The 13,683-nt window shown below is 48.4% G+C and overlaps 5 protein-coding genes across 5 annotated transcripts; 4 read left to right on the top strand and 1 right to left on the bottom strand.

Annotated features, from left to right (window-relative positions):
• Nucleotides 1-249: 249 nt before the first annotated feature.
• On the top strand, nucleotides 250-3,311 carry BP5553_02181 (Protein kinase-like (PK-like); the record flags this gene model as incomplete). Its single annotated transcript, XM_032010804.1, has 3 exons — nucleotides 250-583; nucleotides 615-1,812; nucleotides 1,859-3,311. The coding sequence occupies 3 exons, from the start codon at nucleotides 250-252 to the stop codon at nucleotides 3,309-3,311; spliced, it is 2,985 nt and encodes a 994-aa protein (XP_031874858.1).
• Nucleotides 3,312-4,707: 1,396 nt separating this feature from the next.
• On the bottom strand, nucleotides 4,708-5,895 carry BP5553_02180 (uncharacterized protein; the record flags this gene model as incomplete). The annotated part of the gene is made up of 1 exon (XM_032010803.1): nucleotides 4,708-5,895. The coding sequence occupies one exon, from the start codon at nucleotides 5,893-5,895 to the stop codon at nucleotides 4,708-4,710; it is 1,188 nt and encodes a 395-aa protein (XP_031874857.1).
• Nucleotides 5,896-7,223: 1,328 nt separating this feature from the next.
• On the top strand, nucleotides 7,224-8,799 carry BP5553_02179 (Uncharacterized protein; the record flags this gene model as incomplete). The annotated part of the gene is made up of 6 exons (XM_032010802.1): nucleotides 7,224-7,471; nucleotides 7,531-7,870; nucleotides 7,987-8,173; nucleotides 8,242-8,360; nucleotides 8,440-8,608; nucleotides 8,744-8,799. The coding sequence occupies 6 exons, from the start codon at nucleotides 7,224-7,226 to the stop codon at nucleotides 8,797-8,799; spliced, it is 1,119 nt and encodes a 372-aa protein (XP_031874856.1).
• Nucleotides 8,800-9,891: 1,092 nt separating this feature from the next.
• On the top strand, nucleotides 9,892-10,242 carry BP5553_02178 (Uncharacterized protein; the record flags this gene model as incomplete). Its single annotated transcript, XM_032010801.1, has 3 exons — nucleotides 9,892-9,999; nucleotides 10,054-10,136; nucleotides 10,188-10,242. 3 exons carry the CDS (start codon nucleotides 9,892-9,894, stop codon nucleotides 10,240-10,242), a joined length of 246 nt encoding a protein of 81 aa, XP_031874855.1.
• A 531-nt stretch (nucleotides 10,243-10,773) lies between these two features.
• BP5553_02177 (uncharacterized protein) lies at nucleotides 10,774-13,281 on the top strand (the record flags this gene model as incomplete). Its single annotated transcript, XM_032010800.1, has 5 exons — nucleotides 10,774-10,787; nucleotides 10,861-11,001; nucleotides 11,125-11,573; nucleotides 11,870-13,127; nucleotides 13,218-13,281. The coding sequence occupies 5 exons, from the start codon at nucleotides 10,774-10,776 to the stop codon at nucleotides 13,279-13,281; spliced, it is 1,926 nt and encodes a 641-aa protein (XP_031874854.1).
• Between the last annotated feature and the right edge of the window lie 402 nt (nucleotides 13,282-13,683).

Below are 13,683 nucleotides of genomic sequence, written 5' to 3'. Positions count from 1 at the left end.
GTCTGCATCTCTGCGTCGCACTTTCACTCCCACTGAAGCGGCAGTCGGGCGATCGGGCACCGGCGACTCGGCGACAACCTGGGCTGGGCGCGTCCTTCCTTTCCTAGAATGGCCTTTTCCCTAATTTGCATCCCCACCGCAAAAAAAAACTGGAAGAAGAAATCTCGGCTTCTGAGCCATTTATGCTCATGTCCGCTATTCCTTTGCTCCGGGGGAGGATAATTAATTAATTCACCAAAAAAAAAAATCATGGTGTTTTTCTCGCGCGCATGTGCTTTGTTGCGCTGCAGCTTCTTGCTTTCCACCACCACGGCGCTGGCTCCGTCTGCTATTGCGGATGCTAATGCTAATGCTAATGGTGATGGTGATGATGCTGATGCTGACGACGCTTGTCATGCTCATGCTCAAGCTCAAGCTCAGACTCATTCTCATTCTCATGCTAACAACCGCTTACACAGAGGAGACGATGACGCCAATGACCACATTGATTCCGATACCCCCCGCTCCGGTGTCGCAACCCCTCAGCCAGATCTTTCGGACAAGCGCCTGCCAGGCATTATGCACAGTTACTTTGGCCAGGTAGGTTCAAGTTCAGCTTCAGATTCAGATTCAAGTTTTGCGCTCTTGCAGCCTTGCGCTCCTCCGACCTGCCTTCCTTGATATTGCCATTATTAAGCACTCGCTCAACCCCGGCCGGCTGTTGTCAGCCCTCCGGGATTTTCCATTTGAATTTTTCTTTTGGGATTTTCTTCCCTTGCCCCGCCCCCCAAGCATGAAACCCACGCTACGTCTGACCCCAAGCATGGAGAAATCCCGTCATTTCCCCCCCAATGAGCAGGCGGGTTTTCTTCGTGCGTCAGAGCAGTCGCAGCACCCCAATCTGCTTCACCCCTACCCAACTCCGCCTGTTTCCCAGCCGTCTTCTCCCCACAAGCTAAAGTTGAGCGACACGAGTGACGACGATGCTAGTCAATTGCACGTCAAGAGAGCCTCCAAGTCTGCTTCTACACATCAAAGAAGCATCTCGGGACCTATTCCGTCAAGAGCCTCCTCCACTTCCCTGTTACCGCTCCCGGGCATTGTAACAATTTCACATGTTCATGCTGCTCATTTCTCGAAACCCAGCAATTGCCATCTAGCCACTGTACCCACAAGTACACCCCCTCCCTGCTCACATATCCCTTCCCAGTCTCAAGAGTCGTCAGCAGCCTCGTGTGAACGATTGAAGCTAACGTATGATGTTCGGCACAAAAAGAGTATCCCGCCAACCCCACGTGCATTATCAAACCAGACCAACACGTCAAATACCAGCGGCGGCTCAGACTCTGCGCAAGCTCAGAATGGCCAAAACGGAAACGAGCAGAAGGAGCAAAAGGAGCCGAAAAAGCAGACTGTCGAAAACGGTTTGAGCCAGAACGGCAAGCCCCCGGCCGCTGAAGCCATGGCTACTCTAGCAACGGTTGAGGTGACTGGCGCTCCTGCCCCAACACCAAAGGGAAAACTCACTGTCAAGATCACCGAGGCACGAGGTCTGCGGAAAAGTAGAGAGCCGTATGTTGTAGCCGTCTTTCAGAGAAACGAACTGGTTTCGAAGGGCCCCATACCCGAGGTCGATGATGAACCTGAGGATACGTCGACTATTCCAATGGGGGGGATTCCGATCCAGCGTACAGCAAGTGATTCGGGCCGTCCAATGGCGATTCCTATGAAGAGCCGACAGAGTAGCAACACGAGCCAGTCCGACAAGCGTGATTTCAAGGCCAAAGGCCGTCGATCGTTCACGAACCCGAAATGGGATACCGAGGCTGTATTGTGAGTGCCATTAATCCCCTTCTTTACAAAATCTAATGATTGCCAGCGATGTGGTTGACTCGGATTCGCGCGTCAATCTAACTATCTATGACCAAGGGAGTGCCGCAGAGGAGTTCCTGGGTCACGTGGATCTCGAGGTCAATCTTACCAACGACAGCACTCCGCTTGCTGGTTGGTTCCCACTCTGCGGGAAAAATGATAATCACACGGGTCTCTTCGGTCAGATCTACGTCGAGATCACTTTCCAGCGGATAGAGAAACGACACTATGGACCCGAGGATTTCCAGATCTTAAAGTTGATTGGAAAGGGTACATTTGGTCAGGTTTATCAGGTCAGGAAGCGCGACACGAAGCGAATATACGCCATGAAAGTCCTTCAAAAGAAGGTGATTGTCCAGAAGAAGGAAGTCGCCCACACGGTTGGAGAGCGCAACATCCTGGTCAGAACGGCAATGGCGGATTCTCCGTTCATTGTTGGCCTGAAGTTTTCGTTCCAGACACCGACGGACTTATATCTTGTCACGGACTTCATGTCTGGGGGCGAGTTGTTCTGGCATCTGCAGAAGGAAGGCCGCTTCGATGAGAAACGCGCCAAATTCTATATTGCCGAACTTATCCTGGCTCTTCAACACCTCCATATGCACGATATCGTTTATCGGGATTTGAAGCCAGAGAATATCTTACTTGACGCCAATGGCCACATTGCTCTATGTGATTTTGGCCTGTCGAAGGCGAATCTTACCAAGAATGCCACTACTAATACATTCTGCGGCACAACAGAGTACCTGGCTCCTGAAGTCCTTCTGGATGAGCAAGGTTACACAAAAATGGTGGATTTTTGGTCCTTGGGGGTTCTTGTCTTCGAGATGTGCTGCGGCTGGAGTCCGTTTTACGCCGAGGACACTCAACAGATGTACAAGAATATTGCTTTCGGGAAGGTCCGGTTCCCAAAGGATACTTTGAGCACCGAAGGGCGCAACTTTGTCAAAGGCCTTCTTAACCGAAATCCAAAGCATCGACTTGGTGCACAGGATGATGCTGAGGAGTTGAAGGTCCACCCGTTTTTCGCCGATATCGACTGGGATGCGTTGGCCAAGAAATTGATTACCCCTCCCTTCAAGCCTAAGTTGAAGTCTGAGACCGACACCCAAAATTTCGATCCCGAGTTCACAAATGCGTTGAACGCAGCTGGCTCACTCAATGCTCGGGCCGCACTTCTCGCCGCGGGTGTGGATACATCAACCCCGCTTTCCCCGGGCATGCAGGCTAATTTCAAAGGCTTTACCTTTGTTGACGAGAGTTCTCTTCAGGAGCACATGCAACATCTGGCGAAAGATGATTATGATATGGATGATGACGACGAACGAGAACGAGAAGACTGGGAAGATCCTTTTGGGGCCCCGGAGGAGGGTAGGCGCGGTGATCGTATGAGCGGCATTGTCAAGACGAACACCAATGAGGACAGCAACATGTTCAACGGCGAGCATTTCGACATGTAAATTGAATCCACGACCCTTAATCGCAACGCATACGCATCATCCTTTGCTTCTGTTTTACGAGTTCCCTTTTTACATATGCTCGCATAGGGTCGGAGTCGTTTTCATTTGCATCTGGGCGGAGTCTGGAAGGGGTGGTGAGGCAATCAGATTGGCTATGGGAACAAGTCTGAATAGGTCTGATGGAATCGTTGACTTTATATTTCTTTTTCATGCGGATACCAGCAAGCCACGATGTAAAGTGCGCTACTTGCCCCGACGGGGAACATATTTGCGGGGAAGGGGGATCGCTTGCCCCGTTCATTCACATGGCAACCACTGCATTGCTCAAATGGAGGGAAGACACAAGTATATTGCGAGATATTTGTTTCCCATGGACAAAAGATCATCATCATAGAACTAGCCTACCTTACGCAGCACAGCATTAGCTACTTAGTTAGGCTTGATATTGCATAGGTATGCTCGGTGAATTAAAGCGATCGCAGCATTGCATTCTTTGAGGCCAACAGTGCCACACAAACAAGACAGATAAAAGCAGCAGCTCCTACGATTAATGCAACCTCATGAATAATGCAATGGTGCCTGTGATCGAGGAATGTCATGAAGTAAATCACTCTGTCAACCCTAATTTGCAAAAGCATGCATATCCTTTTCTTTTGTCGAAGATCGCGGATATGGTAAAAGCTCGCTTAAATGGTGGTTAAAGGGGGTCCCTATTCGATTCCGCCAGTACCATCAGAGGAGCGCAGCACACAGCATTGGGGCATCTTGAAAAGGTATAAGTGGTGTGGTAGTAACATAAGTGTATGTGGGTATAATACTAAGGGGCCGAATACTTCATGGCCCTTTCGATGGTTTTGCATTATCGTCGGTCCGTGAACGATTTGCAGGAATCGGTGCTGTTGAGGCGACGGTAACCGTGTCAACCCCCGTATTTCGATCCTCCCTTATTTTGATCTCTCAACTAATATCACACCGCGACAAAGACAAGTAAGTCAAAGACAAGTAAGTCTCCGGGAAACCCACACCCCAAAAGCTCGCCAACAGCACCTGCTCAAACGCTGACAGTGCTTAAAGCCAAGGCAGCAAAAAGGAAGATAGTGGGGTTGCCTGTGATATGGGATTGGTTGAAAGAAGTGTTATTGTCAACGAAGCCATGCATTCTGGTCCTCTGGAAAGTGCATTTTGTTCATAAGCGAAATTTAATTTATATCAATGACTCTCTTACTGGAGGGGAACTGGGCCTCCAGCAATAATACACTTAGGTACAAATTCCTAATGGAAAATAGAAAGGTCGAATCAGCATTATGGCTTCCCCCATATAGCATATATGCATCTAATCCGGAACTCCAAACTCCCCGTCCTCATCAACCCATAAGCACATAGTACATAGTTACCGCTACCTCCTCGCATTATAATCCTGACTCCAATGAGTATCATCCTGCCCCAGTGCCCCTAAGCCTTGATGCAGTTGTATCTGTGGTATTGGTTGCCCACTAGGACCGAAGGGATTTGATGGGGGTCCACCTGTCTGACCGAAGTATCCTTGGTCCTGACCGGTATAACCGTTTCCTCTACCACCAGCTGGCATCAGCGGGACGTTATCATTGCCACCATCACCACCGGCTCCGATTTTATACGGCTTCGCCTCTTCAATATCATCCATCGGTCGCTTGCCGCCTGCAAGCTTGGCCGCCCTGTCCCGGCGCGTCTTCTTGCTCGCCATTACACGCATGGCGATTATGAAAACTATAGAGGAGACGAGACCGAGGCCCAAAAACACCGTGGCAACAATGCCCGACGTTGCTAGGGGTGGATATCTCTTCATACAGACATCGGAGCCTGATGAACTGCTGAAGCAGATATTGCCTGGCGCACAGGTCGCGGACACTACGGTCGTTGGTGAGCAGGTGACAGTTTTGCCGCCGGAAACGGAACAGGCAGTTGTGGATATTGTTTTTGTTGTCGAGCAAGCAAGTTTCCCAGTAGTGGTCGCCGCTGCTGCAGTGGTGCCGGGAGTGCTACGAGTCGTACTTGGTGTGGTTGAGCTAGGACTCGAACTCGAGTCTGTGGTCGAAGAAGCACTTGTCTTGGATTCTTCCGTAGTTGACGTTTCCTTGGAAGTCGGTGTGGTTTTTGGGGCGACTTTTGAGGTGGGCTTTGCAGTGGTTTTTGCGGTGGCTTTTGTAGGTTCTTCGGTGGCTTTTGCAGGTTCTTCAGTGGTTTTTGTGGGTTTTTCGGCGGGTTTCTTCGTTGCTTTAGGCTTGTCGGTCTCGTTATCCTCCTCTTCTGTAGTAGTGACCTCTTTCTCTTTCCTCTTCTTCAAACCCTGCCGCGACTCCGGTGTATTGCAGTCTTGGAAAAAAGAAGCCGCATCCTCCTTTGTGCAGCCGCCAATAACAAAGCAAGATTCAATCTCTAGTACCATGGGGATGTCACCAAGTTTCCGAAGGCATTCCAAGATAACCGCGCTGTCGCCACAAGAAATACTCTCTACAACCCCCTCAACCTCGTCCGGCCCACATCTGGTCCCTATCGCACAAACTGTCGAGGCTACCGCCAGCAGATTGACAAGGCTTAGGCGCATGATGGCGAAATGTGAGACAAGAATTAACGAATTGGCTCATCCAACAGTGATGCCCGAAATGCAGCCAGCCTCTTTCCAAGAACACAAGACCAAAAACAAAAAGAACATGAACGGATAAGTCGGGCAGAGAGGAAAACAACGCATAGATAAATGATCATCGAATCAGCCTCGCCTTCAAATGCTTATTTTAAAATCCGGGGCGAAGCTTCCTGAGACCTGAGCGTGGCCCAATAAGGGCCAACGGGGCTTGAGAAAGGCCCATCCGCATACCCAGTTAAGTGCTGGCCTGTGTCCTAGGCTGACCGCCAAACACAGCTTTCTGCATATTTTCGGGTTTAGAAAAAAGCAATATGTCTTCGAGGCCAGCACCGTATTATTAAAAAGGAAATCATGGTTGGGAAACTGTACGGAGTGGGTATTTTTAAAGATAAAATACACCGAGTTGTCTGCAAGCTGGAGCTTCCAGCACGCAAAATATTGTTCCCCATTTTTGAAGGGCACGTTTGGTGAGGCTGAGGCTTTAATTGAAGCCAAGAAACGTGGCATGGATCCGAGACTGGGGGCGTTGGGAGCTGAAGTCAGAGTCGGAGCGCAAGAGTGGACTCAGCAGAACGAGAAAACGGACAGAGGATTTGAAGGCAGACGAGACGAGAGAACAGAGCCACCATCCTGAAATAAGCTAGATGTGGCTTCTGAATTACCAGCATCATTATGGGACCACTTTCTCCATTCCATTCCATTAGTTGGGTCCTTCGTTATAATTAATAGGGTCAGAATCAGTCCCGATTGCGAGCTTTGACACGGCGCAATGAATACCTCCTTCTTACTATGTTAGGCACCTCGGTATGTCATCAATTTCGCAGGGTCCAATACAGCAACACGTGGCATGGTCAGTACGTACGATGCTCCACGCTATTGTCATGGATAGAAAAGAGCTAATAAAAGGGTTTAGGAAAGAATTCTGGCAGTCAAGGATAAGGAGAAACACAAGCGGCGCACGAATGTCTCGGTTGAACAGAACATCTACCTCCTTAAACCTATCCAGATTTTAAAGAGTCGACTTGCTCTAATTATTTCACGTACTCTGAGAAATTCTTGAGCTTAATTCGACAATTTCGTTTCGAGACGTTTGACTTCGTAAAACAATGGAATTTATTTCCACTTTGGGGTCTCGGCTACTCTGTAGTTCCGATACTCACCACGACGTGGTCCACGGCCAACCATCCCCATACTATCTCGTCTCTTCTTATTATTTTTGAGGGCACTCGCTGCCAAATCCTCAAGGCTCCTACCTCTGTTAATGGATATTCCCTATTAACGTACACATAATGCCACAAGGCCTTTCAGTTGCGGCTCGAACACTGGAGAAGCCATCGCCATCTAGAGCGCTTGCAACAGATGTATTGCCAGGAGCACCAAGCGCAAGAATTCAAGTTCCCGAGGAAGGGACAAACCATGATTATGAGTTATTCTGTCGCGTTAGTCTAGGCGACCAGTTCAATGATGAGAGGTACATTGCTTTGCGGAAGCTAGGGTACGGCCAATATTCTACAGTTTGGCTGGCGCGTGACTTGAAGTAAGACTCTATTAAGAATGCTGTATAGGATCATAGATCCGTTAATTATACTTTTCCAGGACGCAAACGCACGTGGCGGTAAAATTTCTTAGATCAGATTGTTATGATGGCAATCATGACACCTACGAACTCGAGATGCTGCAGCATATCCGGCAGAAATCGCATCTATCTACTAATCCTGGACGGAATCATGCCATTCAACTCCTCGATCACTTTCACCACGAAGGAGCAAATGGAAATCATGTCTGCCTTGTGTTCCCCGTTCTGGGACATCATTTAGGACTTCAAGCCGGAAAGTTCGAGCAACAGCGTATACCAGTAGCGGTGATGAAAGAAGTAGCTCGGCACTGCTCCAAGGGCTCGATTTCTTGCACCGAGAATGCGGCATTATACACACAGGTACTTCGAGTTCTTGAATTTAAGCGGGTTTGGTTTCACTTACCGAATTTGACCGATGACTGATCATAAAAATACAGATTTGAAGCCTTCAAATAATACTACTGGATGATCCCGAGGCTATCATTTCAAGCTACTTGGAGCAGACATCAGCACGGATATCTCAGCGACAGAGTACAAGGCTTGGAGATATCGACAAGGGCAGCGAGGAGGCTCCAATGCCGATGCCATTGAGTGAAGTTATCACCACGCCATTGATCTCCGAAATGGATGAGATTCGTGTGAGGATTATCGATTTTGGAGTCTGTAGGTTATGCCATTATTGCTTGATCATGTTCCCAGGCTCGCGAAATTCGCTAAGTTTTCATTTGCAGCGTCTTGGGTAAATCAGCATCTATCTGACCGAATCCAGTCACCTCATCTTAGGGCGCCAGAAGTGATGCTAGGCGCTCCGTGGGGCACGGGTGTGGATATCTGGAGTTTAGGGAGTCTCGTATGTTATAATTTTCCAAAAAAGAAAGTGTTCGAAAATACGTGTAGTAGGAGGTTGAAGTGGCTGATTTGAACCGCAGATGATCGAGTTTGTCAAAGGACATCTCCCATTTCCTGGAACCGCATCCCAGAATGGGACGTGGACAGCAGAGGACGACCGACTCGCACAACTCATAGAAGTTTTTGGACCGTTTCCCGAAGCTCTCCTTAAAAGAGGTGTCAGATCTCGCGAGTTTTTTGACGATGAAGGTATGCAACTCAATCTACCCTTCAACATACTTCACATCGCCTTAGCCACATATTTCACGATTATTATCAGTTCTCTAGGATAGCATGACTAGAGAGAGAAATGAAACGTATTCGGACATGCTGACCTTTTATCAGGGAATCTGCTTCGCATTCTAAAGCTTTCGCCCGCGTCTCTTCTCTCATCTCATTAATGGATGGCAAGGATGAAGTCCTTCGAGACCAAAGGATATGCCGCAAACTGAGGTACGTATTTTTGTTGATTTCTTGGAGGGCATGCTGGCTGTTGAACCAGACGATAGAAAATCAGCGGCAGAAATGCTAAAGCATCCATGGCTTGCTAGAAAGAACACCGCTTGAAGATTCGGAAGGCCCAAATGACTGCGTATCCTCTAGCAGACTCGCCTTGAATTTACTTTGTCCCCATCTTCTACGGTGACTAATCGGCAATTGCCAACACTAATTGCAATGATATGATCATATTCAAAATAATTACAACCTTTGCGTACATCATCCTCCATAAGACCTTATTGATGCAAGTGACATATGTTGCCGAGCTACAGTGCTCAAAATAACTTGCCTAAATTTAAGGACGGGTTATCCGAACACTAGGCCCTTTTGACTTCGCCTCATTAACATATCCTACGTAGTCAGACCGTTCCTTGTCAATATACGATCATGGCTACAGCCTCCGAACTTAACAAAACTAGGTGTATGTAGTCAAAGAACGGCTAGCCACCTTCCGTCGCTGATTTGAATCGACATGTTTAGGTCTTAATGTTCTCTTATCGTCTAATGTATATAAAGTGTCTTTTTAACAGCTGGGGTATCGTAAGTATAAATCCCTTGCTTGACTTTATCTAAGCTCTTTAGGTCGAACCAGGAGCCCGTACCATTCCCTCCTTCTAAATACGCCGATTACTATTTACTACTATGATATAAGAGCTAATAAATCAGCGGCTATGGTTTTCTGATTGTTCCAATAGTAGGGATTAGGCCAAGAACGTACCCATTACGATGGTCAGATAGAGGCTGTACTACGTATCTCGCACGTGATGTAAACCCCGATACGTTAACGGATATCACGTGGGATGCATACGTCATTCCTGTTATTCCTACTCCGTTCAAGGACAATCAGGGCAGGGCAGGAGGCTATGCATTTAAATCATTCATATTTCATGCTCTTCCTCATTTCAAAACGCATCAAATCTTCCATCACACAGATAACAACAAGACCAAACACTCAATACAAGTCTTTGACAACCACAAACCACCAAACTTTCAAAATGCCTCTCGTCGTTCCAGGAATCAACAACAATAAGGGCGGATCCGTAACAGATCAGTGGGCCAACAAACTAGTTGGCAAGAAATTGGGGGAGAGATCTGATGAGGTTGTACGTGAAAAGCCCTACAAGCCTTTCTTGGACCTTTACTAATTACTTGAGAAGACTTTCGCAAGAGCAGAGCTCCCAAAGGAGACAAGAGTCATTGAGCCGGGACAGCTGGTTACCAAGGACTTTAACCCCGACCGGTAAGCATTTTGTAACAGGGTAGAGGAATATCAAGTCACTAACACTGCCAGATTGAACGTCCATTTGAAGGAAGATGGCACTGTTTCTCACGTTGATAAGCAGTAGAAATGAGGAACTGATGCCTCGAGATAATCAAATGGATGAGATGTAACGAGCATTTTCCCATGTATTATGTATTATGAGAATGATATTTTAATTATCCACATTACTTGCATCCATGACTGCGAGCAATACAACGATGTAAAAAGACATTCAACAGACAAATGAAGAGTGGAAGTGGACAGCTTGAAGTAATTGGTGGACGGATTCAATGTCTCAGCACCACAACCATCCCTTTAAGGTTTTGAACTTAGCTTGCATTAGGGTATATCTTCTACATAAGATATCCCATCCTTACAAAGAATCACCTACTTAATATCCACCCATTTATTAGAATCCGCAATCTCCTGCCTTGTGGGTTTATAGAATCACATGATCACAACCCCTCCATAAATATGCATCTCTGGTCTGCGAAGGCTGCCGGACGCGGGGCAGCCCCTCCACAATTCTCGAGTCTGCTTCATGCTTTGTGCCTCACGCAACCCCTCATATATAAGCCCTTCTTCAACGCGACAATTCCCACACAACACCTTCAAGATGTTTAAGAAGGAGTAAGTTCTCTGGAATTCCTCTCCCAACCTAAGGCTTCTATCGAACGAATGCTGTAACTAACCGCACCTACAGCATCTCCCCTGGATCGAAATCTAAAGTCAAATCCTCGGTGCAACGCGCGATCCGAAACCAAATCACAACAACATATCCTTTACTAGCACCCCATATCGACGAGATCATCCCGAAGAAAGAGCAGCTAGATGCGATGAAAATGTGTGTATGCTTCATATATGTCACTGCCTGTCGCCACCTTCTGTTCCCGCGGTGAACAACCAACTCAAATACATTCTTTCAACCCTAGAAAAGAATATGCTGACGAGTTTGTTTCGCGGATAGTCCAGATAGGGTAACCCTCTACCTCATCGGCCCAACACCCCTATTTTACCAGCACATGACCGACGCCATCCTCCCGCATCTCAAGCTCGTCCACCGGTTCCCAACTTGCTTCCCAAGCCTCCGTATCGACCGCGGAGCTATCCGCTTTGTGTTGTCTGGAGCCACGCTCATGGCTCCTGGATTAACATCCACGGACGGTAGATTACCGAACGGGGATAGTGAGGAGACGGGCGTATATGGCGAGACGCGAGACGATGTCGTAGGTGACGGCCCGAGGGAGGGAGGCGGCTGGTACGGCGGAAGGGAATTACAAGAAGGAGAGCCGGTAGTGATATGTGCAGAAGGAAAGGAGGAGGCGTGTGCGGTGGGCGTGTTGAGTATGGGTACCAAGGAGGTTAAGGAGAAGGGAAAGGGTCCCGTGGTGGAGGATGCGCATTATTTGGGCGACGGTTTGTGGAAATTGAGCACCGACTAGTCGTGGGAAGATTTCAGCGTTGAGTATAGGAAGATATCATGATACCTTGAGAGCATACGACTTATGATCTTGAATTGAATTTTGTGGTACTTATGTAGGCGCCAGATACGAGTAAGGGACAAGAAAGTAAACACCACATCTCGTAAAACTCTCGAATCTAGGTGATTAACAAGATGTGTTCCGGCTTCAGGTAGCCCAAGTACAAAAGACATCTCTTTTGTAACTGTGATGTGATAGTTACAAACCTAAGGTACTGATCGCTGCTATTAGATGGGCCTAATGGCAATGGGCCAAGCCCTGAAGTTGCAGCCCGGCAGGGGAAGTTTAGGGGCCGTTGCTGCCCCACTAGAACAAGCGGCGTTGGGACACCGACCTCAGCTTCACAAGCGAGGTTTATTTCGCTGGCTTCTTCCACTTTTTGCTTCCATACCTATCCCCGTAGCAACTTCAATAATCTCCACCCTCTTCCCCTCTCAGCCTCTCCAACAACAACAAGTTTCCGACCTCAATACAGCCAACTCAACGCCAACATGGCAACGACAAAGCAGCGCCTTGCGCTTTCCATAATCGACTTCCTGAACACCTCCCTCACCGATGGTAGCCTTAGCGAAGAAGACCGGGACTCGATCGAAATAGCAACAAACTGCATCTCAGAATGCTACAAAGTCGACCCCACAGACGCAACGCCGAAAGACTCGCAAACCCTGCTGCAAATCTACAGCGTGTATGAGAAGCTGAAAAGCAAGCCCTCCGCCGCTGGTGGTGCCGCGACCGAGAAATCGACCAGCGGGAGCAGCACATCCACACAACCCACCGAGGCACAGAAGAAGGAAGCCGAGGCACTAAAGAGTCAAGGAAATGCAGCAATGGCCTCAAAGGACTACCCACAAGCCATAGAGCTATATACCAAAGCCCTCGCTCTTGTCCCAGGGAACCCGATTTTCCTCTCCAATCGTGCCGCGGCGTACTCGGCATCTAAGGACCATGCGTCTGCCTGCGCGGATGCTGAGGCGGCGCTGGCGTCCGACATGAGCTTCACGAAGGCGTGGAGCCGTTTGGGTTTTGCGCGTTTCGCTCTGGGTGATGCAAAGGGAAGCATGGAGGCTTATGCAAAGGGGATTGAGTATGAGGGTAACGGGGGAAGTGATGCAATGAAGAAGGGCTATGAGACGGCGAAGAGGAAGGTCGAGCTTGAGGCGGCGGATTCCGACGAGACGACTGACCGAGGGGCTGGCCCTGGAGGAATGCCAGATATGGCTTCGCTCGCAAGCATGTTCGGCGGTGGTGGGGCAGGTGGAGGAGGTGGTATGCCTGATCTCAGCTCGATTATGAGCAACCCCATGTTCGCATCCATGGCTCAGAACCTCATGAGCAATCCGGATATGATGAACAATATCATGAGCAACCCGCGCTTGCGCGAGATGGCCAACCAATTCGGAGGTGCCGGCGGTGCTGGTGGCGCTGGCGGTGATGCTGGTGGAACTCCAGACCTGGCCAGTTTGATGCAAGATCCTAGCATCGCTGAGATGTAAGCTTTTCCTTCCCTTGCATTTTCCATTTACAAATCAACCCCCCCTTCTCTCTTTCATCTACAAGGGTAATTCTAATGCTCTCATAGGGCGAGAAACATGATGGGGGGTGCCGGAGCTGGCCGTGGAGCTGGAGCTGGCCGTGGCGCATAGAAACACGCTTAAAGTTACCATACTGTGAGTAATGGATGTATAGAGACACATCAATGGTGCGTTAGGATATAGTATTACGTTAGGATACCAATACAGAGACCATTTGTTGGATATGTCCTCCCTTCGATAGTCTCACTACAGTGTGAAGTGGTAGCGACTAATATTTCGCCAAAAGTATTGCCGCTCCTACGTTTCTTCTTCGGAATGTGGACTAAAGGTGGGCTATTAAATTAAGCCTAAGTATTTGGCTTCACCATTTCTATCACCACTTGTTCAACAACTAGGGCATTTTAAGTTTTACTCTCATCGTCACAACTGCAAGACATAGGATATCATAGTACCCTAAAGAATGAACGGTAGTCGATTCAATTGAACGACATTATATCCCCGTGGTAAGATACA

The sequence above is a fragment of the Venustampulla echinocandica genome, assembly GCF_003357145.1.
Source record: "Venustampulla echinocandica strain BP 5553 chromosome Unknown scaffold_0, whole genome shotgun sequence".
Classification (NCBI taxonomy): Eukaryota; Fungi; Ascomycota; class Leotiomycetes; order Helotiales; family Pleuroascaceae; genus Venustampulla; species Venustampulla echinocandica.
Note: the sequence above shows the minus strand (reverse complement) of the source record. Positions and strands in the feature narration are given on the sequence as shown.